General features: G+C 54.7%; 7 protein-coding genes across 7 annotated transcripts; 3 read left to right on the forward strand and 4 right to left on the reverse strand.

Moving 5' to 3' along the window:
• Positions 1–152: 152 nt before the first annotated feature.
• On the reverse strand, positions 153–1026 carry KVR01_004168 (uncharacterized protein; the record flags this gene model as incomplete). Its single annotated transcript, XM_044787315.1, has 2 exons — positions 153–698; positions 796–1026. 2 exons carry the CDS (start codon positions 1024–1026, stop codon positions 153–155), a joined length of 777 nt encoding a protein of 258 aa, XP_044646332.1.
• A 2512-nt stretch (positions 1027–3538) lies between these two features.
• Positions 3539–5256, reverse strand: KVR01_004569 (uncharacterized protein; the record flags this gene model as incomplete). The annotated part of the gene is made up of 4 exons (XM_044785563.1): positions 3539–4042; positions 4113–4909; positions 4983–5150; positions 5250–5256. The coding sequence occupies 4 exons, from the start codon at positions 5254–5256 to the stop codon at positions 3539–3541; spliced, it is 1476 nt and encodes a 491-aa protein (XP_044646733.1).
• Positions 5257–8193: 2937 nt separating this feature from the next.
• KVR01_004588 (uncharacterized protein) lies at positions 8194–12636 on the forward strand. Its single transcript, XM_044794863.1, has 2 exons — positions 8194–10612; positions 10697–12636. The coding sequence occupies exons 1-2, from the start codon at positions 9156–9158 to the stop codon at positions 11739–11741; spliced, it is 2502 nt and encodes an 833-aa protein (XP_044646752.1). The 5' UTR covers positions 8194–9155; the 3' UTR covers positions 11742–12636.
• A 289-nt stretch (positions 12637–12925) lies between these two features.
• Positions 12926–15249, forward strand: KVR01_004800 (uncharacterized protein; the record flags this gene model as incomplete). Its single annotated transcript, XM_044788356.1, has 4 exons — positions 12926–13386; positions 13506–13678; positions 13775–13988; positions 15198–15249. 4 exons carry the CDS (start codon positions 12926–12928, stop codon positions 15247–15249), a joined length of 900 nt encoding a protein of 299 aa, XP_044646964.1.
• A 650-nt stretch (positions 15250–15899) lies between these two features.
• On the reverse strand, positions 15900–18332 carry KVR01_004693 (uncharacterized protein; the record flags this gene model as incomplete). Its single annotated transcript, XM_044793814.1, has 2 exons — positions 15900–18137; positions 18209–18332. 2 exons carry the CDS (start codon positions 18330–18332, stop codon positions 15946–15948), a joined length of 2316 nt encoding a protein of 771 aa, XP_044646857.1. The 3' UTR covers positions 15900–15945.
• A 1556-nt stretch (positions 18333–19888) lies between these two features.
• Positions 19889–20702, reverse strand: KVR01_004046 (uncharacterized protein; the record flags this gene model as incomplete). The annotated part of the gene is made up of 3 exons (XM_044784291.1): positions 19889–20136; positions 20197–20439; positions 20498–20702. The coding sequence occupies 3 exons, from the start codon at positions 20700–20702 to the stop codon at positions 19889–19891; spliced, it is 696 nt and encodes a 231-aa protein (XP_044646210.1).
• A 3668-nt stretch (positions 20703–24370) lies between these two features.
• On the forward strand, positions 24371–25705 carry KVR01_004548 (uncharacterized protein). The gene is made up of 2 exons (XM_044791904.1): positions 24371–25090; positions 25163–25705. Exons 1-2 carry the CDS (start codon positions 24453–24455, stop codon positions 25620–25622), a joined length of 1098 nt encoding a protein of 365 aa, XP_044646712.1. The 5' UTR covers positions 24371–24452; the 3' UTR covers positions 25623–25705.

Genomic DNA, 25705 nt, shown 5'->3' on the forward strand with positions numbered 1-25705 from the left:
ATAGTAGACTTCAGCAGTGACCACTACCTGTCGAGAGTCTAGTATAATAATCTAGTAGAGCGTCTTTACGCTCTCAAGTATTGATCACCTCCGCCTATCCTTGTGTGGGTCCGAAAAAGCAACCTATCCCTTGCGTGGTCGAGAGGTGTGAGCTACCAGTTCTCTTCCTCCTCCTCCTGCTCCTCCTCGTCGCCGCCGTGGTCTTCGCCGCCCTGGATGTCTCGTTTGTACTGCTCCGCACCCTCGCGGCCCAGCAGCGCAACCAGCCAATCGTCACGGACATCGCCCACCTCGTCCAGGCGGTCTCGCACGTACTCCCTTGCGTCCTCGATGCCCAGGACGTCAACCAGCTCGACCCAGGTAAGATCTGGGTAGAATCCCCAGTCCATGTTGGGTGCAGGCATGACAGAAGGAGTCGCCTGGTTCTGCCTGTTGTCGGTCTGGGTCGAGTGAGCCGGGGCAGTGAGTTCGGTGCGAGTGGCTCCACCACGACCGGTGTTTCCCCGGGAGCCGTGAGACGAAGGATGGGCTGGGATTTCCTGGCCAGTGAGCAGGTACCAGCGCTCCTTCAGCTTCCTCGGGCCTGCTGTGGTGGTGCCGCCGTTGTCTCGGATGTAGTCCCCCACCTGCGTCCAGATGCCGTTCAAGCTCCTCCTCTGCGTCGAGTGCTCCTCGACGGCGAGAAGGAGTAGACGGTCCTATAGTGCACAATTCTCTGTCAGCTTCTCTGACTATGCGGGCAAGGTCGAGTTCTAGTTGTGGGAATAGATTGAGGTTTGGTTTCAATAAGCTTACATCCTCGTCCGTGAAGATAGCGACCCTGGGCATGCGGCCGCGATTGAGCGACATTTGCCAACCCCGCAGGGTGTTGTCGCTCTCCTCGAAGCCGTACTTGGTCTTGATCTCCTTGTACTCCATTCCCTGGGCCCTAGCCCACGCGAGCAGCTCCTTCCGCTCCTCACGGTTCAGGTGAGGTGCGTACAGGACCTCACCGTTGGCGGCGCGCTCAGCGATCGTAGGAACCATCTTGATAGGTGATGGCTTGGCTGCTCTTGGGTCCAGGTTGGTTGGTCAGGGAGATGTGGCCTGCGGGGTTGATGTGGTTGTTAGTGGAAATCGATCTGGTTATGTGTTGATCTGATTGCTCGATGGCAAAGGAGTAGTCAAGCGACAGTGTTGTCGCCTGGGGGCAAAGTCAACATCGGAGAAGGCCCAGTAGAGCAGGCAATGGATACTGCTTGAGCGCAGAGGAATCGATGACAATGGAAGAGGATCAAGACAAGGAATCTAATCAATCATACCTTGAGGATGTGGCAAGTTGTCCCAGCAAAGTCTGATGCAGCTGGCCTATTGTTGTGGCAGGTCGAGGTCTGCTTGTGTTTCCGAAGAGTCCAGAGGCAAGTTGTCGGCGGAGACCTGGTGGCATTTTATGTTGCTCCAGTCATGCTGGTTGCCATTCACCAGATGACCGCCCATTGTTCAAGGTGCGGACGATTTTTTTGGTAGTGCCAGACACCTCTCACCAGTCAATGGCTTGCTAGTGATGCTTGCCAGTGATGCTTGCCAGTGACGCGCAGGGGATCCGTCTGATCCATGCGCCATGGTTGGCCAACGGCTATGGGAAACAGAGTCGCAACAGGCCATTCTGTTTCGAACCTCTATTCGAAGAACGTCATTGAGTCTGTTGCCATGGCTGAATGGAGGTCGACACAACAACGCTTTCTTGAGACCGACATCCATGGGGGCAGGGCAGTGTTTTCTTTTTCTTTTTCTTTGTGCTGGCCGAGTCGGTGTCGCCAGCTTTGGCTGAGCAGGCATTTGGACTACATGAATAATGTTAGTATTGAGCATGATGGATCATCTCAGGGCGGCAGATTATTGTTTGCTGACCTTTTTGGGTTGGCTCCCTCTGGAGCCAACGGAGAAATCCTCCTAGCTGCAATTAATTCAGCGTCATCCTCCCACTCAATGTTGTACTGAGCGTATTCCTCGTCCTGAAGTCATTTCACTCAAGATCACCATCCCCCCCACCTCAGAGTCTCAAGCCTGTCTTGGTTCGTGTTGACCCGACCCTTTCTCCAGGAAAGTCGACTCCTGGGGAAGAACTGGGCGACCGAGATGAGCCCGCAGTGGGCTTCTCGTATTCTGCCACAAACTGCGAGTGGGATGAAGTCATTGATGGTAATCGTATACTTGGGGCAGGATTGCCGTTTATATTCTTAATCGTTCGAAAACTGTACCCTCAGCAGTGGACGAATTCCGACCCTGTGGTGGATAACAGAGTGCCAAAAGAGATGCCGGGCGAGGCAGTCAAGACCACTGTTTTGGCCCTGTGTTTAACAAACAGACAAATAAGGATTGGCAAAAATATGGGGGATATGTTTGAACTCTGTTGTAGATGAGAGAAGGGAGAAGGGTGTCCAACAAAAGAAAAGAAAAGGAGGTTGTTGGATGCGGAGGGGGTGGTTCGAACTTGGACACAGGTTGGGGAGGGCAGGGTTTAAATATTCCAGGTGATGCAGCAGACGATGGTGCTGTGGGGGCTGCTTGCCCAAACAATGGGCCAGTGAATCAACCTATCCGACGCAACCATTGTCTGTGTGGATGCACAGATGACGGTGTTCAGATTGCAAGGTGGTTTCAATGTTTGGACTCATATTCGGACGTGCTCATGGATGGATCCATTGAGTCGCCATTCTCACAAACCACAGACAAAGAGGTCTTTAATATTCTAAGTAGGTGAAAAGGATCAGATCGATGAGCCTATATTAGTAATTCAGCAATGAACAATGGAAAGACAGTTGCTGTGACATATTCTCACTTGGGCATCTGATTGATTACCCAGGTGTCTGTCTACCATGAGACCAGAAAGTCCTTCGGCTGTGGCGTACCTAGGTACCTAGGTAGATAAGGCCCCGTGACATGGCCATGGAAAATCCTGTAATAATTCATGGATGGGATTTACCAAGACCGACACTGAGTGTGTGGTATTGGTCAAGACGTCAGTGACACCCTCCTGCCCTTTCCATGCTGGCTTTGAGTATTTGCTATTATTATTCCGAGGGATCAGATTATACATTGAATACCATCCACCGCTGTTTCTAGAAAGAACCTGGTCAGCTCATTCGTCACAATATAAAGACTATGTGCCTATTACAAGTAGCAGCATGCGGTATCAAGTTGCACGATTAACAGCAATGCTTATCTACCAGCGTCAGACCTTCTCGTCTAGCATGCCATGAAGTGCCATCATCTTGGCCTGGATTTCTTCCTCTTGAGATGATCTGTGTTCGATTCCCAGGTGGGACAATTCCGGAACTATCTTGGGATTCTCGAATCGAGGGAATCGCTAGCTAGAGCCGAGGAGTCTAAGCATAGTCAAGTAATTACTTACGGAGCGCTGGGGCGAAGTCGGGCCAGACTGGATGGACGAACTGCGGCAAGTCCAGCTATCAGTCACATAAAGGTCACATAGCCAGGTCCCCGTCACCGTCCCTCTTCGTCCATCCCCAGCGGTGTCCGCCTCCTCCCGGCTGAATTACGTGTCATCCTCCTCCTGCTTGATGTTACCGTCGTACTCCTTGCTGTCCCACTCAAGATCGTTATCCTCGCATTCACCCTCTTGCTCCTCGTCGACATCGTCACCAAAGTCCGCCTCCTCCTCCCCCTCCACGTGGTACTGAGCGTACTCGGCGTGATTCCACCGGGGTAGGTACGAGTAGTTTAGGGCTTGGGCGTTGCTGGGCTCAACAGCAGCCTCGTGCTGGGTCCGAGAGCCTTGTGCGCGGCCATTCTTAGACGCCTTAGCCTCCGCCTTGTCCCTGTTGTTCTTCGGCGCCTCCTTCCAAGCCCTGGCTGCTTCCCAGCCTTGATTACGCTCAATGTATTCGAACTTGAGCCTCGAAGCTCCTGCTGTCGTTTGGCCTCCATGCTCGGTGATGTATTTCTTCACCTTCAGCCACAGTGCCGGGACATCAGAGTTTTCGACGTCGTCGACGCGGCCTCCTGCTATGTGATGAACCGCCTCGTCGAGAAGATTGTACTGTCAACAATTTAGTTTGCGAATCTCGGACGGTGTTGTGGGAAAAGAGGATAAAAGACTGGCAGCTTACATCGAGATCGGTCATGACAGCGGTCTTCGGAGGCTTGCCATTTTGCACCAAGCTGCGGTGGCGCCCTCGCAGGGTGCTCAATGCTTGCGGAAACTTGAAGTTCTTGCGGATGTCCTTCCACTGCATTTCTTGGTGGCGCGCCCAGAGCAGGACCTCATTCTGCTCCGCTCTTGTCAGACCCGCGACGTCCGTGATCAGGCCCCTGTCAAGGCGCTCTGTGATGGTCCCCTGCTGCTCGCTGGCGCCTGCGGCGGCAGCCTGTCCTGAGGAAGGCTGTCCTGAGGAAGGCTGTCCTGGGCGAGGCTGCCGCATGGAAGGCTGCTTTGAAGTTGCCTTGGCAACGGGTCTTCTGTCAGCGCGCTTCTTGGAGGCTCGCTGCTGAGGTTTCGGACCAGGACGCTTTCTATGAGCAGGCTGCTCGCCACCAGCCTGTTGAGCCCTTGCTCGAGCGTTGGGAGCCTCGTTTCGTGGCGCCGCGCTGCGCGGTGCCACGCCGTCTGATTCGCGGTTAGCCTGGGCCTGGGCTTGGGCTTGAGCGAGGGCTTGGCCAAGGGCTTGGGTTTGGGCTTGAGCTTGGGCGAGAGCCTGGGCCTGGGCGAGGACGAGGGCGAGAGGGGCCTGTGCTTGGTGGTAGAAGTCACCAGCTCCTTGGCCGGCGTCCTGATTTCCTGCTGGCGCTGGGAGGGTCGCTGGGTACGGAGCTTGGGCGCCACTGTTCATGAAGTCGTATGCGTGCGGTGGGTAGGAGGGGTCGTGATTAGGAGGAGTGGCAAAGAGCTGTTCTTGGTGGGTATTGTCTAAGTGTTCGTCAGTATATGGAGTCCTTCACAGCTTCACAGAAGCCTAACTAGGTCTTGGTTCTTTTCTTACAGTCATAGTTTGGGCCAGCTGGAGCAAGTGTTTCATGCATTCCTTGCTGTGGCCGGCCATCAAGGCCATGGGCGAATGGGTCGAATTGCAGCGACATGTAGGGCTGCTGCTGCTGGGCCGTCGGCGGCGGGTCTTGCTGCTGCTGTTGCTGCTGCTCGGCGCCCTCATCTAGAACTCGTTGTCGTTGAGCGTCAACTCATTGCAATCCGAGGGGGGGGGGGTGTTTACCTCGTCGGCGGCCATGCTCCTGGCCTGATCCCCCCTTACCGTCCATCTTGCTGGAGTCCGTTTCGCGACTTGAGGTCAATCAAGTATATAAACGATTGACTTCAGGAGTCCGAAATCAAGAAAGAGGTTGTTGTCTTGTGCTTAGGCGATGCTTCGATATGGCAGCACAGAGGTAGGGTGGGGTGTTTGTGAAAAGTCAGACAAACGTCAACGACAATTGATTGAGAGGGAGGTAGGAAGAGAGGTCGGACCTGGGGCAGGGTTGCCAACTGCTGGACTGACATTCACTCCTGTGATGGCTGTTTTCAATTCAATGCACATGTCACTCGGTGCTCAATCGATGTAGAAAGGGTTCAGTGACTGACTGGACATCCGGAACGGTTGCATCATTCATAGCATGGACAAGGGATTCTGGGCATTAGCATCAGTACCCAGTGCCTCCCCGGTCTCCATATTGGGCCGCACTGGTGGTAATATAATAGATGTTCACAAGAGAATTGTGCCAACGGGACAGCCCAGGCACAGTTCTAGAGATTTCCTACCTCTGGTGTAGACTAGCACATTTGATGGTTCCCAAAGTGCCCATCACAAACAGGCATTTGAATCCTCATGGGTGCTAGTGTACCCAAGTATCAAGCTTGAGCATCATGTTACTGTCCTGCCTGGGAAAATTTAGTAGTAAAAGGCATGTAAAGCTGATGACTAGTTGCATTGAAATAGTCATTGGCAGAAGCATAGTCCTCCTCATGTAGGCAGGCAGTCCTCCAGCATCACCTAGTTAGGATTGTAACGGCCGACTATTCCGGTCTCCGGCTTTATTTAGAATACAGAAGTTTGGAATCCGGGCTCCAGCTTGCATTGAAGCTTCCAACGGCCAATACCGGTATTCCACAGTCCCGAGAGAATATTGTGGAAGGGCAGTATAGAATGAAGCAATCAAGACCATTTGCTTGCTGTAAGCTACAGCTGCTTGAAGTGCATACTGGAAACAAAACTAGACATTTACACAACCGGCCATGATTCTTCTCTAGTTCTCCTGAATATGATTCTGTTCAAATGTTTACTTCCAGTCATTTGCTTCGGAATTTCAAGCCAAGGACATCTGGACATTGAGATGACTGCTTTGTGACTGCGTCAGTGAGTCAAAGTGTGACAACAACAGTCCACACAAGTTTTGTTATGGCCATGGAATTACCAAATAAATATTTTTCATACGGACAGCTATTACGGTGACTGATAGCCATCGAACCATGGAACTATTGCCTGACCTCACGAGATTGCCCTTGGCAAGCATCCACGACCGCGGCAGGGGCTTCCCGAGTCTTCAGTGCGGTCTCGAATGGTTCTCGCGAACCACAGTATTTCTGCCGCCACTCCCTCAATTGTTGTTCACCGTCCGAGGACCAAGTGTAAACAGAACCTCTCCATGAATTTGTTGTCCTGGCCAGAAGCCCCGCCAAGTTGTTGCCTTCACATGCTACGGGTGGGTCACCCAGTCATGAAGCATCGAAACAGAAGATTTCTGTGGGTCTGCAGATGGTGGAGGCGTCCCTATCGTGACTGGATAGGAAATCGCCCTCTCGGGTAGGTGCCCGGGCTCCAGCTTACACCAGAGATCCTGTGCCTCGTCCGGCGAGGACTCATCAAGGAATCGGTCACCCGCCGGGGGATGGTGGGTAGGGGTCGTCCATGGCGATCGCTCGTGCTTCGTGATGTGCTGTCTTGAGCGTTTACCACCGTATGAAGGCGCCATCTACGTTTTATATGTATGGGGATTAGAAACGAAACCTCCCGTGGACTTTGTGGCCTCTGCATAGAAGCCAAGACTGGGCACTAAACAATCGAGGCTGATAGTCGCAGCCAAATAGCACCGAGTATTTCTGCTAACAACCTGAGGATAGACTCAGAGTGAGTGACCAACTCGGCCGCAGGTGATGACATGCTTGTGCAGCGGGATCGATGGCCACCACGTTGCGCAGGCCTCGGCACCAGCATGAATGACTAGGTACTTGGGAAGCGGTTGAGATTCACGAGTCGGGGCACATGGATGGTCGGTCCTCAGGACACCGCCATCTCCAACGCCCTCGCCCTTGTCTGCCGGCCGTTTCAATGTTTCTGAGGACAAGAATCCGTGTTGTGTTCTCTTGTATTATTAAGTAGCTTGCAGACCATCTCAAGCCATCTGTGTAATTGTGCCGCACCGGCAGTCTGCTCTTTGGATTTTGGATTTGTTTCATTCGCCCCCATCTCCTTACCCCGGATCCGATTGGGGCGAGAGGACAATCATTCTGATACCCGCAATGACATGACTCTGCCGACTCTGCAACGTGCTCAATCCATTCATGATGGTTTTTTTTTCTTCTCTTTTTTTCGAAGTGGCCTCTGAAGTGTCCGAGCCGTCGGTTAGCCTGCCTGCCGAGATGCTATCTTCAGGTCCCGTTGTCTGATGATTGGAACGGGCAGATCGATAGTGCAGACCAGGCCGTCAGGGCCGTGTCGGGCTACACCGTAGTCGGTAGAAAATGGGGCACTGGATCTGGGTCGGGTCGGGCATTGCTAGCGGCAGGACCCTGCGATTGCCTGCTAGCGTCTTGTTGTCTGTCTGTCTGTCGCCTTGTCGTGCCCTTTCCGAGCCAGGGCGGCCCCCCCTACCCCCCCTCAGCCCCCAGGCCCCTCAGACCCAATCAGTCAGTCAGTCTGTCAGGCTAGTGCTCAGTGCGCAGTGGCGGCCACATGTGATTGAGAAGCCAGACAGCCCAGCAGCTGCCCAGACAGCCAGAGTCAGTGCCTGCCAGCCCCAGCCCCTGCCCACCGCCCCCTGGGCCCAACCCCCTCCCCCTTGCCCCTGTTCGGAGTACCCCTTGACGAGGGGCGGTCAGTGCAGGGCAGGCTGTCGCTTGAGAGACGGGATCTGGGGCCCAAGTGCCTGCATGCGTCTGTCTTTTTTGGCATGTTTTTCCAAGGGTCAACAACGGGTGTACGTGTTTTTGCTACCGGCTGTCTGTCTCGTCTCAGGCTGCAGGCTGCAGGCTGCAGGCATTTTTGGATTGATTTTTCTCTCGATTCAGTCTGTCCAGTCCCAACCAGCGAGCGCAAAGCAGCGCAAAGCAGCGCAAGACATCGCATCGCATTGTTATCAGGTCACACTCTGGTCACCGTCCGATGGTCCTCCCTTCCTGGTCCTATTTCTTTTGTCGCCTCTGTCCCTGACACCGCCGTGTCGTGTCTGTCCTCTTGGTCACCATCAACACGACGACCACCAATACCAATACCACCATTGCATTAATCTCACCCTCGTTGCCCCCGGCCAACGCCCACACCCGCGATCCGTCATCCACGATCCACACACGCTGCTTCCGGTGGCTCGCTCGCACGTAACCTAGATAGCCTAGCCGTCGTCTAGCCGTCCGCCCAATCTGTCCGTGCCCCCATCTGGCCGCCTCGCTTCGTCTCTCGCCGCCCTGTTGTTGTTGTTGTCCTCGTCGTTTATTAGTCTTGTGTCTTGTGTTGTCTCGTCTTGTCGTGCTGTGCCGGGCCCTACTGCGCCTCATCCTGTCTCTGCCCTGCCCTGCCCTGCCCTGCCCTGCCCTGCCCTGGCCCTACCCTTCTGTCTGTGTCTCGTGCCTGTCAGCCATTGATTGCTTTTGCATCAGCGACTGGATCTGACAACAACGTCAGCCAGTGCAGGTGCGACTGCCCGTGTGTTGGCAATTACGGGACCCGGGCCAAGGAAAGACGGGGAAGGAGGCTGAGGACCGGAGACAAGATTGAAAGAGGAAGGGAAGGGACCCAGACCGCCGCCCTCCGCCCTTTCCTCCACAGCCTCGACTTTCAACACCCGAACACTCGCCAGCAGCTTCGTGCTCGCTCGCACACGCCAACCCCGGGCCACTGCTCTGCTTGCTCCCTTCGATCCCACTCCCGACCCCCGACTCACGAGCAGGCATGGCCTCTTCCTCCGCCCGCCGCATCTTTCCAATCTCCGACTGGGCGCCCGCCCACGAGGCTTTGTACTCCGAAACCGACAACGACTCGTCCATCGACACCCTCCCTTTCCCGCTCAAACCACGCCAGTCCTCCTGCACGCCCGACCCCTCTGCCTCTGCCTCGTCCTCCTCCTCGTACTGCGCGCCCTTGCCTCGACGCAGCCAGACCACCAAACAGCGTCGAAGCATGTCGTTGCCCTGGCGCCCAAAGTCAACCATCATCGCGCCCGACGCCCTCGAGGCCAAGTTCCGCGACTACTCCCTTGAGCGCTCCCACACGGCCGCGGCCTCCCAACTGGCCGCCGCCACGCCCTCTAGCTCGGCCTCCACAACAGGCCCCGCTACTGGCCCGGCCACCGGCTTCGTCGACGACGACACTACATGCTCAGACCTCGCCGGTGCCGCCAGGGGAAAGGGCAAGGGCAGGATCAGTGGCATCTTCAGACGCGCCTCCGTCTCCATCAGAGGTCTCGTCCACCGCCGAACATCGATCGCTACAGACACGTTTGAAGAGCCACGCGAACCGAACCGCCACCAGCGTCCGGGCCACTCCCCCTCCTACTCACATCACCACATCCAAACCACCCCAACCTCCCCCAGTACACAGCAGTCTCGGCCGACGACAAGCCACGGCATCAATGCGACGTGGCACCGCCTGCGACAGGCTACCAGTTTCCGACACTCCCGTATCCTGTACGGCGACTTCGCAATGAACCCCCACGAGGTCCCCTACCAACCACAAGATGACATCCCCTACTCGGTCCCAAGGCCCGGCCTCGGTGGTGAGCCGCCTGTCATACCGCGGAATGGCGGTTCCGGTGCGCGGGCCGCCGCCGCCGCCTGGCAGCACGACATATTTCCCACCGTGCATCCGCAGGGGCGAGCCGACATGCCCGTCCTGAAAAACAAAAGATTGACCCTGGACTCGACCCAGACCGACCGCGAGAGTGGCATCGGCATCGCTGTCACCAGCTCCGACTCCGACGCCGGTGATCCCCAGGACCTGGACCTGGTGCAGTCAGAAGGTGGTCAGGTCCTGTATCCCTGCGCCCCAGAGATCAGCAGAATCGACTTCATCGACAGGCTGCCGGCGGAATTGGCGATCCAGGTGCTCGCCCACCTCGATGCAGCGGATCTGGCGAGGTCGAGCCTGGTTTCTCGCTCGTGGCGCGACATGGTCTCTTCTCAACACATCTGGAGGGAGTCTTACTTGCGTGAGAAGACTGGCACATATGCGACGAGCAACCCCATCCAGCCAGGCACAGGACTAGGCGTGCCCGCTGTCAAGCCCAGCATCAACTGGAAAGATGCTTACAGGGTCACCGAAGAGCTGGGCCAGAGGTGGAAGCGCGGTCATGCCACGTCCATCTACCTCAACGGGCACTCAGACAGCATCTACTGTTTACAGTTCGACGAGTATGGCTTGTCCTCCCCTCCCCCCCTGGCGACAGTGTATGGGGTTATTACTGTATCACATACTGACCATTCTTTTCCGCACAGGCAAAAGATTATTACCGGCTCGCGCGACAAGACCATCCGCATATGGGACATGCATACGCTGGCGTGCAAGTTGGTCATTGGCCCGCCCGAGGTTGTGAAGGATAACGCCTTGCTCTACGATGAGGATGGCAACCCAACCCACTCGGCAAGCCACGAGCCGCATACGGGAGCCCAAGCCGACCAGAACCGCACGACCTCGGTGCCGACAACCGTCTCTTTCCAGACCCACCACAAGGCGTCCATTCTTTGCCTCCAGTACGATGACAATATCCTCGTCACGGGAAGCTCGGACGCCTCGTGCATCGTGTACGATGTCAAGGGTGGCTACCGTCCTGTGCGGCGCCTTCGTCACCACACCGCTGCCGTCCTTGATTCCTGCTTCGACGACAAGCACATCGTGACCTGCTCAAAGGACATCAGCATCTGCGTCTGGGACCGCGAGACAGGTCAGCTCCTGAAACAACTCAGAGGCCATAGCGGGCCGGTCAATGCGGTGCAGATGCGCGGTAACACGGTTGTTTCCTGTAGTGGGGACTTCCGGGTCAAGCTGTGGAACATTGACACCGGCAAGCAGATCCGCGAGTTCCAGGGTCACACCAAGGGGTTGGCGTGCAGCCAGTTCAGCGAGGATGGAAGGTACGTCGCCAGTGCTGGTAACGACAAGGTGATTCGTATCTGGGACGCCAACACGGGCGAATGCCTCCGAGAAATGAAGGCGCATGAGAGCTTGGTGCGGTCCCTGCACATAGACAGTGTCTCGGGACGGCTGATCTCGGGCTCGTATGACACCGACATCAAGGTGTTCGACATGGAGACGGGCCGCCAGTTACTGGACTTCCCTAGATGGCATGCCAGTTGGGTGTTGAGCGCCAAATCCGACTACCGCAGGATCGTGTCTACCGGACAAGATCCCAAGATCTTGGTCATGGATTTCGGTGCCGGCATCGAGGGGATCGACATGCTCGAAAGCAAATCTGCCAACAGGGTAGCAATGGAGGAGGGCAAGGCGGTCGCTGCAGTCCAGGAGGATTGCGGATACATCTAGGGATGAATCGGGGACGGATCAAGGCCGAAACCGTCATGGTGCTCGCAGGATTCGGTCGGAAGTATGCGCCATCGGAGTTCGAAGCGGCCACACACGTGTCACCGACAGAATATCTCAAGTTCGAGCGCTCATCACCATCAGCCAGCCAGCCTCGAGCACAACAATTGCGCTTCCCTCGGTCAATCCAGTGAGATCGAGTGGCGCAAGGCACTGCTGGGTTAGTCATCCTCCAAGGTTGATGTCGAAGCAGGCCAAAAGTCTTTCTTGGCGTGGGGATTTTGATTCGGGCCTGAAGCATGGCATCATTATTATTCATTATTACCGTCCATCATGTTTTTGCTAGTCCATTCGGCCGGCCGCAACTGGGAGTCGGCGGCCATAATAACTGGGAACCTGGGAAGAGATTATCTGCATAGCGAGCGGCGGGCTACTTGCTTTCAATAGTACGCTTGTGACATCCTTTTTTTACGAGCATATAGATCAGAATTTAGACGAGTCTGGCTTCAACTAGGAGCCCTGTATGTCTTCGTCGTCGTGGTTGACACCCTCCTGTGACCGTCAAGGGATGCGATTGGAGCTTGGCATTTTCCACCTCCACGAACGGTCCAGAATGGCATGCCCTGCATCTACACACCAGCTTTGTTCATGGGCCTGACATATATGTCACCCCATTTTATGGTTTTCACCCAGACGCTTAGCCCCAATGATGACGATCGAGCCTCGGCCAAAAAAAATGTTTCGAGGCATTCTCCACGTGCTAATTGACTCCAACCTCCTTCCCGCCGGGTTCCCAAGGGTTGCATGCTTGCCCGGACAGGCTCGAAACATGTCATTGGTGGTATATTCGCCGAAGCAAGAGGAAACTACGGCCTATTGTCAGGGATTCCGAAAAAAAAAAATGACATGATCAGCACATAGGCTGGTCGAGAGGAACTGGGTCTGGGTAGGAAAGCGACCAATACGGAAACCCTTGTGACGATAATAAAACATATTACAGATGCAGGCGGGGGCCAGGGCAGAGATGACGCATGACACTCTGCTAGGCATATGACACTCCCCAGACTTCCTACAGCTCGAAGATACAATAATGTAAAATCAATTATAAACAGTCCAGTTCCTCCCACGTAGTTGTCGAGCATCCCTTCAAGACAAGTCTACGACCGCGATCCTAGCTTCCAGCCACGATGAAGGCCACAAGGTCCATGCTCGCCGCCGCCCTGGCGGCCACCCCGGACCTCAGCGACATAACACAGGGGATCTCGCCAGAACTCTTCGCCCGCCTCGACCGCATGGCCTCCCTCTCCATGGGCGTCTACACGGGGGCGCTCTGCGGTCCGCCGGCGGGCTTCTCCCGCGCGGGCTTCATCAACGAGACCACGTACGACATCCAGGGCCAGGTCCTGCGGGACGACGCCGCGCGCGAGGCGGTGGTCGTGTTCCGCGGCACCGCATCCGACAGGAACTTCCAGGTCGACCTCAATATCACGCTGGCGCCGTTCGAGAGCGCGGAGGGGAACTGTGCCGGGTGCCTGGTGCACGGCGGGTTCTACCTTGCTTGGACGGCGGCGAGGGAACAGGTCCTGGGGCTGGTGAATGGGGTGCTGGGGGAGTTTCCTGGATATGGGGTTGTTATTACTGGGCATAGGTGCGTGTTGATTTTATTCTTTCACAGAATTGCTCAACCTGAACTTGATTTAAATCCTGGAAGGTTGTTTTTCTGAGGAGGTTGATTCACATGCTCACACCACTAACATACTCACTCAGTCTCGGTGGATCTATGGCCTCGCTCGCTGCCACGCAGTTCCAACCACTTTTCCCAAACCTGACTGTGTACACCTTTGGGGAGCCCCGAACGGGTGACGCTCTCTACGTCCAGGCGGTGGAGACCAACTTCCTCGCGGCAAGCCCTTGTACCACAAGGTACTTCCGGTCTACTCGTAAGCAGAACAGCATTGCCCCATGGTTTCCGAGAAGAGGCCGGTCTGCACAGGCTTGGATATTCTTTTGACCCCATCATGTTATCATGCATCCAGATGAAGACGACGGCGTCCCCAACTTCCCGGGCGTGAGTGACGGATATCAGTCCTCGACCCGCAACTCGTACTGGCAACGAGACCCCGTAGGTGCCAATAACACGTTCGTATGCACGAGTACCAGCGATTTCCAGACGCAGAGGCAGTGTGGTGAGGGGAGGAATGGGTCTGGGATCAACGAGGCTCATCTGACGTATTTTGGTCACCCGTTAACGCTCTCGGAATGCTAGCTGTCCATCATGGTCACAGCTGATATGAGTGCACTACTATTGAGTATATACGGAACGCCTATGTAAATAGAGACAGTAGCTTCGCATGGAAATACTTGAGAGATATCGCGCATGAAAGCCGGCCATATGAACGAGGTGCCTACTGAAGCTAGACCACATAGAAGGCTGTTCAGAGAGCGAGAAAGCGAGGCCTCGTCATTATGTGCTGACGACAGGGCAGATACGCTACTACAGGTATTTAGCCGAAATAGCATCGTACTCTTCCTTAGTAACTGGCGTTACAGACCCGTGCTTCACACCGGTGGGGAAGCCACTCGTGCTGGAGCTAGACCACGAGCCTCCCTCGATATCGGCCGTCTCAAACGGCCTGTACTGGGTATAGTCGTCCAGCAGCAGATGGTACAACCCGGGCGTCAAGTTGTCCGCATAAGCCGCGGGGCCCTCAGCCGGGCTCAGGCTGCTGACATATCCCGGGATCCGTTCCCACTCGCCAAAGAGCCCGCCCGTCGTGGTCTCCTGGTAGACCTGGTTCACCGTCTCGTTCTTGAGGAACCGCGCATAAGCACCCGGTGTGCCGAGGTACTGGAACTCCTGGTCGATCAGCGGCGTGTCCGGCAGCGCGACGTAGTCCCGAGGCGCGCCGAAAGTCTCGAAGTCCGCTGTCGTCGCGTAGCGGATCCTGTCCAGCGTCGCTGTGCCTGTGTGGGCGGCGTCGGACTCGGCGTAGTGGCGCGCCGCCCAGAAGACGTAGAAGAGGTTGTCCTCGGAGTTGTAGACAGCTGAGGGCGCCCAGACCATGCCTGCTGTTGCGCTGTCGATGCTGTTTCGTAGCGAGTGTCAAAAGTGTAAAGGTGCTTGGTGATATGTGTCTGCGGCAGTGTTGCCTTCCTAAGTACTTACGACCTTAGTGAGGGCTCAGACCAGTCTACGAGGTTTGTAGAGCTCCAGACAACAATGCCCCGACTTCCTGTCCTGGTGGCTTTGTCCCACGAGAACCCATCCGCATTGATATCGAGGTCTGAAGGGCATGTTATTTAGACCCAATAAAGCCCTCTAGGCTATCCATGTATTGTCAAGAACCTACCAGTGGCGATGAGATAGTACTGGGACCGGTCGTTATTCGTCGTGAGGAAGATATCTCGGACACCCTTTGTGCCGACTGTTGACGCGAGGATGGGCTGACCGTCATTTAGGAAAGTAAAGCTCGAGGCGCTGTTCCCGTTGGAGAGGTACTGTTGGACCTGAGGTCTGGCGTCGGAGAAGGTTGAAATGAGGTATCCGACGTAGTCGCTCGTCTGTCGCGTGTTGACATTGACTGGGCTGCCAACTACACCGAGGGTGGCCGAGACAGCCCCAAAGAAAACCCGGGATGCATGCATGTTTGTACCTATTGCCTAATGCTCGGAGACCGTATAGTGCACATGTGTCATTCGGTGGCGTGTCTCTATGCCATGAACAGGCTTTGGGAGACAGGACTTTATAGAGGGGGTGGCACATAAATATTGCGCGTTCCTGAATATTATCATGGATCGCGAGCGTCGTCCCGAAGCGGCTCTCCGATGATCCACATGGGTACGCGTGGTTAATCCTAAGCGTCCCAATCGGCTTGAGCCTGGCTTTGAGTCCCTCATGCCAAGAGCACCACTAAATGGGGTCTCAGGTCCCGTGGCGTCCGGCATAATTGCCCCCGTCCATTTATTAGACCTTGACTTGACCCAGACCAAGAGTTCAAGTACAAGCTAAGTGATCAACCTCATCCATTGCGCATGCAGTCTCTCAGGTAATACTTAGACATAATCGTGTACAATTCTACCGAGACAACTCAGAATTTACAGACCAGCAATTTCCGCTGAAGACGACAGATCTACCACGTCACGTTTTTTGTGATCATGAAGCATCATGAAACCACAGCCGATTCATTTTATTAGTGGATTACAAATATTACTCGATCGTGAACGAGCCCGTCAGCGGCAGGTCCCGGGAACTCCTTCCAACGTGAACACCATACTCTCCCCTCACCAGCCTCCACTGCTGCTTCTCTACATCCCAGACACTCAGATCTCTCCTCGTCAGCTCAAATACAGCCCGCCTTCCCTCGCTCGGTGCCAGGGGACCGACCCGCTTGAAGCCACGGAGCTGCCTCGTCGGCGTTCCCTCGGCAGGGATGCTGATGTACAGCTGTGCAATATCGGCGCCGTCGACATTGCCTGAGTTCTCGACGGTGGCCCTGACCACAGCAATAGTGTCCCAAAGCTCCGGATGCCCACCCTGGACAATCGCGATGTCCGGGTTGGGGTACTCAGCAAAGCTCTCGTTCGAAGCCTTGCCAACGAGCGAGGTGGTCAGGCCGCTGTACTCGAACGTGGTGTAGCTCAGCCCAAAGCCGAACTCGAACTGTGGCTCGATATCTTCCTTGTCAAACATGCGGTAGTCGATGAACAAGCCCTCACTGAAGTTGGTAGCGGGGTAATAGTCGTCACTCACGGTCGAGTTCAGCAGATAACCGTAGTCGGACTCGTTCTTGGCGACTGTGTACGGCAGGCGGCCGCTGGGGTTGACATCGCCGTAGAGTACCGAAACGAGCGACCGGCCAGTCTCTTGGCCGGGCAGACCAGCAAAGATGACGGCAGTGACATTCGGATGGTCGATCCACTCATCTACAACACGAACACCTGCGGAGTGAAGGACAACAATGGTGCTGCTGCAGTTCGCGGCGGTATTCTTGACGAGGTTGTCAGAGAACTCATCCTTGAGTGTTGTCCTGTCAAAAGCCTCAGAAGCATAGGCATTGATGAAGACCAGGCAGTGCTCAGCATTCACATATGCCGGGGAGGGATTCTCGGACCAGAAGTCCCACCGAAGGGTGCCGCGGTCCTTACGGATGCGCTCCGAGATAGCCATGAAAGGGTCAAAGACATAAGAGGGTGTGCTGCTGCCTGATCCACCACCGCTGATCAGCGTGCCGTTGAATGTCTCCCAGCCGAAGTTGACTTCGTAGCCTCCGCCGAAGCGGGATGGGTTCTCCCACGGCTGGGCCTTGACGGTAGCGTCATATCCGAAGATGTTGAGGAATTTGGGATTCTTAAAGGGCAGTGTGCCGTTGACGTTCTTGACCAGCACGGTTCCCGCAGCTCCAATCTCGTGGATCAGCTCGGTGTGGTCAAACGCCTGGGCTTGGACGGCAAAGTGCTTTTGTGTGCTGGAATATACCGCGGGGCTGGGAAATGTGTTCTCCTGTCGCAGGTAGTAGAAGCTGGCCAGCACGCGGGTGACCATGTCGTCGAGTCGGTCGGTGCTGACAGAGCCGTTGTTAACAGCCTGGGTGAGGTTGTTGCCCCAGTATCCGCCGTTGGGCATGACGACGTCTAGTCCTGCGTTGGCACTGCCTACGCCAGACTCGTGGGCCCCCCAGTCACTCACGACGAAGCCCTCGAAGCCAAGCTCGGTCTTGAGGACGCCGTTGAGCAACTTGGAGTTCTGGCACACGTATGACTGGTTCGCACGATTGTATCCGCACATCAGAGCGCCTGCTCCCTCGCGAAGGGAGTCCATGAAAGGGAACGCATAGAGCTCATGGAGCGTCCTGTCGTCGACATCGGCGCTGATGGAAACACCCTGATCTCCACGCAGACGGCGGTGTTCTTGCTCGTTCAACAGCCAATGCTTGGGCGTGGCGATCACGCCGGCATCCTGTATCCCCTTGGTGATGGCACCCATTCCGACACCAGCGAGGTATGGGTCATTCGACAGACCCTCCCAATTTCGCCCGCCGCGAACCATACGCCCAAGCGGTCCAGCCACGGGCCCGAGGGCGACGTTGATGCCCTTGGCGTAATACTGTTCTCCTAGGGCGCGACCGTATCTCTCCATCAGGTCCTTGTCGAATGTGGCGGCAACGTGGATGCCTGCTGGGAAGGCAGAAACGAATTCCTGGCCACGAATTCCGTCGGGGGCATCAGCAAAGCAGAGCGCTGGGATATCGAGGCGAGCCACGCTTCCGGTGTTACCCACACAGGCGCCAGGAAACCCGCGTGTGATATTGCTCTTCTCCTCAAGCGTCATCTGCGCCACGAGAGCTCTGGCCCGCTTATAGGCAGATGACCACTTTGGGCTGGTCTTTCCATCTCCGACGGCTGCAAGCAAGTGTTAGCATTCCCTAAAGCTACGTGCATTCTGTTGACAGAGGTAGGAGCCAGGAACTCACGAGTAGGATACACCGGCGGGCTGAGACCATAGAAGGGCACCTCCGATGGAGGCCCGGTGTCGTCAGTCTGACCAACAACAACACCGGCCGTCACGGCGGCGAGCAAGGCGGCTTGGAGCTTCATTTTGGCAGGCTCGGGGAGGCAATCGAGCTGTGGAGCGAAAGAAAGCTTGTTTACACGAAGCTAGAGGCGGCATTCACATCTGATATAACAACACGACATCGGACTCAATCACCATACTCCGGTGACGGCGGCTTGAGCTATCGCCGTGGCCTGCTCTTGCTAGTGTTGGGCGAGGCTCCATATTCAACAGGCCCCTCATCCGGGGGGAGAATGACGCGATGACAGATATTGCCTCCACACAACCATCACCATGGTTCCTGGCGAGCCGGAAGATATCCGGCACTTGTGCTGCAGGTCCAGCTTCTCGTCCTCTGCTGAAGGACCGGGCAGCCGGGCAGGCTTGGTTAGTCTGATTCCAGAGTGGATGCTCGGTGGATTCCTGCCCAGCAAGTATCATTGCCCAGACTTCCGGGCCGACTGGGGTGGGAACTTGAATGCGGAGAGATGCTGGGATCGTGCGGGGTGAGAGTCCAACTCAATTCGGATGGGGAGTCGGGGCGAACAGGCGCGACTCAGTCCACTCTGGGTTCTGCTCATCAGTTGATCGTCAGACTTTGTCCACATAAAACCGGGCTGTCCGGATGCTGTCACGGCACGGATGCAAGATGCATATCCACAATGTTCACTGGTAAAGCCTCGAGGGCTCCGAGCAGGCGCTGTGCGTCATCGGCCCGGCCAAAGAAAGTGGGCGGACGCCTGAAATGATGTTGGCAGATGGGCGGTGACAACGATGACAGCAACTGGGGACCAACGTTGCACTGAGTCTGCCAGTGGGTACCTGTGGTGTCATCCACCGCTCAAGACGTCCGCCTGTGTTGGAATCCTCCGGTAAAGGTTCGGGTACTCATTTTCCAGACTTCAAATAGAAGTTGCATTTCGACTAATAAGAATCTACACAACGGCGCCAAGTGATGTTAAAAGATGACTTGGGGCGAACCTTCCGATGCTGCAGCAGCGTCGTGGCTAGGCTGGAATCCATTTAGACTACCAAACTACGATTCTCAAGCCCTTCTGGTCCCCATCGAATATCAATCGCAACATCAAAGAGCGCGCTGCCAACATGCTGGCTGGTCCTATAAGCGAGCGGTGCCTACTCCTCCAGGTATGGGTATGCTCTCCAGCTAGGATGGTTGGATCTGGCTCTTGTCTGGGACACTTGAAAAGGCCTCACAACTACCAAACCCGAAAATAGTAAGTAGACTGAGGGCATGGAAGCCCAGCTGTAGAACCAACGAAAAATTCTGTCAGTAATTAGTACCCCGAAATCATTCCATTCCAAATAAATAGTGAGCTGCCTCAGCCGCGAAGTATTAGAGCACCTATCAAGGACTTTGACAACGTACATGCCACAGCAACCAAGTGAGACCAGGCGACTTTAACAGCTCACCTTCACCAGGGCATGTGATCAAGGAGTAACCAGTCGCAACAGGCAATGGTGCCTACTAGTCTAGCATGTTCTATTTGAAACTCAAAAGAGTATATACAAAGTCAGAAGCCAAAATCCATTTATCATGCACCTGTCCAAGTGGCCAAAATTCCGGCTTGCTTCGGTAATATCAGCCGCTATAGACGGCGGGCCCTACGCTGGTATACTTGAAGCTGGAATCATATATAGCCTTGGAGAACAACGCGTCGCTGGTCTTATATGCCCCGGGGAATTTCACGCCCGCTGGGTTCGCAGAACCACCTCCTGTGACGTTTATTTGGAAGCACGATACGTAGGGCTGTGGCTGTCCTGCTCCAGCATGAAGGGCAATCGCTTCGGCTCGGACTAGGTAGTTTCCAGGTGCAATGTTGGCAGGGACTTCAAAACGGTTAGCAAATAGTTCTCCAATGTATTTGAAAAAGGAGGAGATAGCCGTACCAGTGAAAGCCCTCTTGCCGCAGTTTGCATTGAGAATCTCGGTTCCCCACGAAGCAGTCGTGCCAGTGTAGCCGTCTTCAGCAACCTTGAAGAAGCTTGCCGACGAGGTGTCAGCCGTCTTCGCGTCGTTAACCTTCGCCATGTAGACCATTACTGGGCCGTAGTGGTTTCCTCCGATGGCTGGCTGGCTGCAGGACCTATCGCCAGGCTGCTGGTGCATCTCGACGGTCAGGGGTGAACCAGCTACAAGAACCGTGAGTATGGTATTATGGTTTAGAATAATCAGCAGTGCGAGACTGACCCTTGACCTCGCAGATTCCGGAAGAGGCCGCGGGGCTTCGACCACAGAACATCGCGGCATCAGTGACGCTGGCGATGGGCGAGTTGTCCTTGACGGTCCGCACGCAAGTCGAGACTTTGTCCTCGGTCCCAACCCACAGCTGTTGCCATGTAGCATGTGCGGTGACCGAGGTCACGGCGGCGATAAGAACAAGCCCGACCTTCATTTTGCAACGGTTTGGTATCGAGGAATGAGTCAATGTTCTGTGAAATTGCCCGACAGATTGTCGTAATCAGAGCACCTAGGTATGTATGAGTTCACGGATGCCTCAAGGCAGATGCGGTGGTTAGAGCGCGGGCGCCCATGCTTTTAAAAGCGTCTTCGTCTGTAACTCAGCTTATCGCGCTTGAGAGAGCGGGCCTCGAGACTGGGCCACTCACGGAGTTCGAAGCATGAAGGGCGTCGAGTTCATCCGCCGAAGAATCCTTGATTAGCCGGTGTTGAATAAACAATGTAAACTGTCTTGGCAACGGCAGCACTACCGACTCACAGGCCCGCACGGGGCATAGATCGTCATGCCCAGAGGGCCTACGCCAATGAGCGCGGCCGAGGCACAGCCAAGCTTTTTATACACAATACACTACCCTGTGCATGATTTGGCATGCGGCGCGACGTCTCCGAGAATCTTATTCAACAGTGGTGTCGGGTGGGTCAGTTGGCCCTGTTCGCGGTAATAAGGGCTCCGAGGATGGGGCTGGACTGGATCGTCTGTTCCAGGCTTCCCGTCTGTGGATTGCTTGCTTCATAAATACAAGACAGGACAAGTAGAACCAACCTGGCACTTCTCTGGCAGATCGAGCCGAGGCGGGATCCAGACAATTTCACCGAGAGCTTGGTCAAGATTTCCAAGATCGTCTTGGAGCTGGTAGAATCAAGTCTGTCAAAAACAACTGCGCCGGAGGGCTGTCATAACAGAGGCCAATGTCATCGAGCGTAAGTACCATCGACCTCTGTGCCAAATGCAACTCATCCTGGTCATATCTCAGTATGCAAATGGCAGTTTGATGAGGATTGCATGTCACAATCGAAGCTGGATAAGAATCGGATCTTGGAAACCTATCATAGGAATTCCGAGATCGACGATGACAAAGGATTGCACAGCTCAAAGCTATATGAGGTTGAATCTAATAACTAGGTATTACTGGTACCCTTCTGTTTCCTGCTGGGTAACGAGTAGTCCGGCGTGAAGTAGTTCTACATGACACCTCTCACATTGCTCACCCTGGGGCAGCCGGGAACGATCTCCGAGAATAAAAATAGCACACCTGTGGTGACTTGGATCCATTTCAAATGCAATCAACTCAAAGACCCGGACATGAATTGTGCCGCAAAAGGCATTTATTACTATCAAACTGCTGTCATCTGACAACAACACGTGCTCCAGACCTACGGACGCACGACATCGCCGATGACGTTCCAGTAGCCCTTGGGGGAAGTCCTATAATGATGCTCAATAATGTCTACCAGGCTAATTGAGGGGACGCCGTTTTTTTGAGTATACCGAACGGCCTGTCTGCTAATCAATCCAAAGATGTTATTGCCAAGGGGCGGCTTTGCGTTCATTCTGAGCCTGAAATACGCACAATCGCTCTTCTCGTCCTGAGCTAGAGTATTTCTACTTTCGTCGAGACCTTGATATCATCAGCAAGCCATTGCTTCTCATCAAGAAATAGTGGCTTGTCCGTATGTATGGTTGGGATTGTTCTGTACTACTTCTGGGCCGCCTTCCCTTGCGTATCCATCTCGTCCTCGCTCGTTTTTGAGGGGGCTGCTCCAGCTCCCATTCATATGTTTTTCTACCATAAACAACACATCTTTACGTTTGATCAATCATTGGTCGCACTCGGGCTGAGCCCTGGCGGTCGGGATAAACTCCAGGGCTCACATGGGGAAGAAGAAATGCAATGTAGAATGGGTTATGTCCGTTTTTGCCTTTTCAACGAGTTCTTCGATGGCATCCGGTTCCATCCCGAGCTTCCGAAAGAGCTTCAATCCGAATCCACGGAGCGCTCTGTGAGAGTTGACCATTTGCCAGTAGCTGAGTGACTTGAATTTAGCATCGTCTGGCCACGGGTTTCCTGGTGAAGGTCAGCGATTTGTCAAGCCTTTCAGCAGGAGTCTGATACCAGCAGAAGACAGAAATGAGAGACGATGGCAATGGCTCAGAAAGAAAAAGACAATAAGGATCAAAATGAAGAGTGATGGGTCATCTTTTCCGGGGACAGGACCAATTTTCTCCACGACATCCAAGAAGCCAGCTTCAGTCAGCATGTCCTTATATTTGCTGGGTATGTCAAGGTCTCGACCAACAGACCTGCCGGACTCCAAGGTGAGCCGAGAGAACTTCTCGATGTACGAGCCATCATTCGATCCATCTGTGCACATCAATTTGAAAACAGCATCTTGTAACTCAATACAACCCCCGGCTCCAAGTTATCGTAACAATTCTTGAAAAGCGCAGCATAATCATCGAAGGTCTTGAGTATTTACCACCGTATGAAGGCGCCATGTATGTGGTTTCGCTTCTATTCCGTATACGTCCGAGGACATACATGGCGCCTTCGGTCTTGAGTGCTTACCACCGTATGAAGGCGCCATGTATGTCCTCGGACTTATACGGAATAGAAGCGAAACCACATTTCATGACGGCGTCTGGCTCCGTGACGGAAGCCCCACTGGATTCTCGCTGGAGTTCTTCGGGAACGGGTTTGGGCGCAGCATGGAGCACAAACCCGTTGAAGTCCAACGCCGGGACAGGTTGGCCTGTGTCTCCCATGAATGACTCAAACTGGGCAGTGGCACCATAATCGCCGCTTGGTGTCACTCCAGATCCTACGACTGCATGGCTGCTTCTGGACGTGTCCGCTTGCTGATCTTGGCCCACACCCTTAAGGCCTGGCTGGGGCTCTCCGTAGCCATAAATTATTGCATGATTGTCATCCGTAGTTCGTGGGTATATACATGTACGATGTTTGCGAAATCCTCCACGGCCCAAGTTTAGAGTCCAGACCGGGTGGGGGCGGGCAATGAGGGCTTGGGCGTGACGCGCGGGCTCAAAGATGGGCCTACTGCTAGTAGGCTAATAAGGGCCTGGCGCTATACTGCTGTGCGTAACGGCGTTTATTCAGCGCCCTGTTGAACTACATCCACTTGAATAACGGGCCCGCAGGCCCGCAGGAACCCTGTGAAAGACTGGTTGGCTACTGTTTGGTCGTCGATCTGCCGAATGCGCGTCCCGACGTCCCGGCTCCCCGGAAGCATGTACAGCGCGTCAAGTACCTACCCTAGGTAGCTACACCCACGTACCACCTCAGACGAACCCCTTTAAAGTAGTCTAAAGTTTATATATCTCGTATATTCAAGATATAAGGATATGTATCTCTATACTCCAAGAATTTGGAAGCCTTCACCTTACATACAAGAAGGTCTTTGCCAGACATTCGCGTAGGAAGACTTCCAGGGTTGCGTTCAAATGTTCCCCACATGCGTGTGACAGGCTCGCGACGAGGCACAGTTCGGCAGATTTTATTGCCGCCTCAGTGGAGCAAAGCTGGAGCCGGGCGCCTGTTCGTCAATGTAACTGCACAAGCGCGTCGCGGCCTTGACAACAATGTCTTTTTTTTGGTGTCTGCGTGTCGATTCGTTCGGAAGGCTTCCTCAACAAGATGAGAGCGGGCTCTGCTGATGATGTGTTCATACTGTCGGCGTGCCGCGTGCCTTGGCTGGACCCCTGGATAAGACGATAATAGACCTGGGTTCCCTCGTGACGTCACCAAGCAGGTTGTGGCGATGGGTACACCACCACGCTGCTCATCTAGTGGTGGGATTCAGGGCAGCGGTTCTTGGAATGGCACCGTGAACTTGGCGGCAGATAACGGTCGTTGAGTATATATGAACCAGGCCCCCGAATTTGCAGATGATTTTGTTGCAGAAGGGTATATACGACAAGTGCTATTTCCTTGAACGCCAGCCAGTCTTTTCCACCAGAGTCTTTCTCCAGCATGAGACAAACAACATCATCAGCCTTGTTGGCAAGCACACTACTCTTGCCTTTTGCAGTGTCGCAGGAATCGGATCATACATCAAAACGCGGCCTCGCATACATCGGAGATTCACACGAGGGCGATCTAAACCTTCTACTCTCCCCGAACTCCAGGATATCTGGTACTACACGTGGTCAGCATATCCCGTGCAGGATGTGAACTCGACGCTCAAGTTTGTGCCCTTGATCCACGGTGTCGATGATGCATCCTCCCCCGACGTTCAAGGAGCCATCAGTTCCCTGCCAGCAAGCTCAACCCACCTGCTCGCATTCAACGAACCCGACGGGACAACCTCTAGCGGCGGGAGCGCCATCTCTCCCTCAGATGCGGCACGGGCGTACATAGATGACATCGTACCTCTGCGAACTTCATCCTCGCGCAGTTGGAACATCTCCCACCCCAGTGTCACAGGGTCTGAGAACGGGTTGAATTGGCTGCGGGAGTTCAATGAGGCCTGCTGGGAGATCCAGCCGGACAGTGGTTGTCCAACAGATTTTGTGGCCTTGCATTGGTTAGTCCAGTTCCAGTATCTTTTGGATCCAAAAAGAAATATTTTACTAATACAACTCGGTCATCCGTAAAGGTACGGCAACTTCGAAGGTCTGGCTTCTTGGATAGGGACGATGAAAGAGTATTACACCAACTCGTCAGACAGCGGCGCAGTCGACCCAGACAACCTCAAGTTTTGGATCACAGAGATGGCCCTCCCGCAGCAAGACGAGGACGACACAGTGGCGATGATGAACCAGAGTCTTAGTTACTTGGATAGTCTGGACTATATCGAGTCCTACTCTTGGTTTGGCGCTTTCCGGAAGGACAACGACGTTAATGGCTTCGTTGGCGACAACGTCGCGTTGTTCGACTACGACGGTGGGCTGACAGACGCCGGCGCCCTATACCTAGGCGGTGAGGAGGCTGGCTTTGAGGAAGGCATGAAAGGCAGTGCGAGCGGACTTGGAGGGGGTGGAAGCGGGGGTGGCTTGCTACGCGCATCGCTGTTGGCAGTGCTCGTGGCTGTAATGACCATGGCGGTGAATCTGTGAGTGCGGCATGTGTCGCTTTTGCATAGACTTGTTTTGCTTAAAGAAGCGTTGAACTTGAAATATACCCAGACTCTACAGGAAAA

This window comes from Diaporthe batatas (genome assembly GCF_019321695.1).
Source record: "Diaporthe batatas strain CRI 302-4 chromosome Unknown Contig00004, whole genome shotgun sequence".
NCBI classification, from domain to species: Eukaryota; Fungi; Ascomycota; class Sordariomycetes; order Diaporthales; family Diaporthaceae; genus Diaporthe; species Diaporthe batatas.